The sequence below is a fragment of the Perkinsus marinus genome (genome assembly GCF_000006405.1).
Source record: "Perkinsus marinus ATCC 50983 genomic scaffold scf_1104296933616, whole genome shotgun sequence".
Classification (NCBI taxonomy): Eukaryota; Perkinsozoa; order Perkinsida; family Perkinsidae; genus Perkinsus; species Perkinsus marinus.
The window spans coordinates 1-918 of record NW_003215101.1 but is presented as its reverse complement, the minus strand read 5'-3'; the positions used below and the strand labels follow the sequence as shown (position 1 = coordinate 918).

The window sequence follows — 918 nt, the reverse complement described above, 5'->3', positions numbered from 1 at the left end:
GGGTTAACGACTATCAATCTGGATACCAAGTTCTTCGCATCTTCACTAACATGGTCCATCTTCTGAACTGAGAAGTGCCCTATCCGTATTTGGTCATTCATGTGTTGGCCAGTGAAGGGATATCGCTTACCTGAAAGTAGCAGTAATATCAAACGGAGACTTCAGGGATGATAAAGAATGCCGAATACATTACTACTACTACTACTATACCGAGCCCAGTAGCCCGCTTTAATACTACCTAGCATAACATAGAGCAGTACACCAAGACTCCAGTTATCCGCGCGGCCATCGTAACCCACATTATCCTCTTGAGCCTTGATGACTTCCGGTGCCCAGTACTGAGGGGTGCCCACCCAAGTCATGGCTAAACTCGATGCATTCTGTACCGCTTTAGACAGACCAAAGTCAGCCAACTTGACCACCGGGTAAACAGGCATGTCACCAGGCACCTCTTGGTAGCCCGAGGGGACCGACGTGGTAATGCTAGACACCAAAATATTCTCTGGCTTGAGATCGCGATGGATAACACCGTTGACGTGCAGGTAGAGGAGGGCGTCGACAACTTGACAGAAAACGAAACGTATTACGTTCTCGTTGTTGAAGTTGTCATTGTCAACAACATAGTCAAAAAGCTCGCCACCACCAACATACTCCATAACGATGTACACCGCAGTCTGGGTCTCGACAACATCATGCAAGGCTACGATGTTGCGATGTTTGAGACGGGAGAGTATCCCTATCTCCTTATGCAAGGCATCTAGCTCTCGGTCGAACTCCTCCGACAATCGAGCTCGTTGGACGAATAGGCACTTCACAGCAAACACCCTCCCATCCTTCTGTCGTTTGCACTTGAAGACCCGAGCCGTGGCACCGGCGCCAATCTCGCGTCCTATGAGGTACCGCTTGGGGTCGGCCGAG

At 49.9% G+C, this 918-nt stretch overlaps 1 protein-coding gene across 1 annotated transcript; it reads right to left on the bottom strand.

The window, feature by feature from the left end:
* Positions 1-238: 238 nt before the first annotated feature.
* Pmar_PMAR003192 (Death-associated protein kinase, putative) lies at positions 239-881 on the bottom strand (the record flags this gene model as incomplete). The annotated part of the gene is made up of 1 exon (XM_002785176.1): positions 239-881. A coding segment is annotated over one exon (643 nt), but the record flags the coding sequence as incomplete, so codon positions are not given.
* Positions 882-918: the final 37 nt, after the last annotated feature.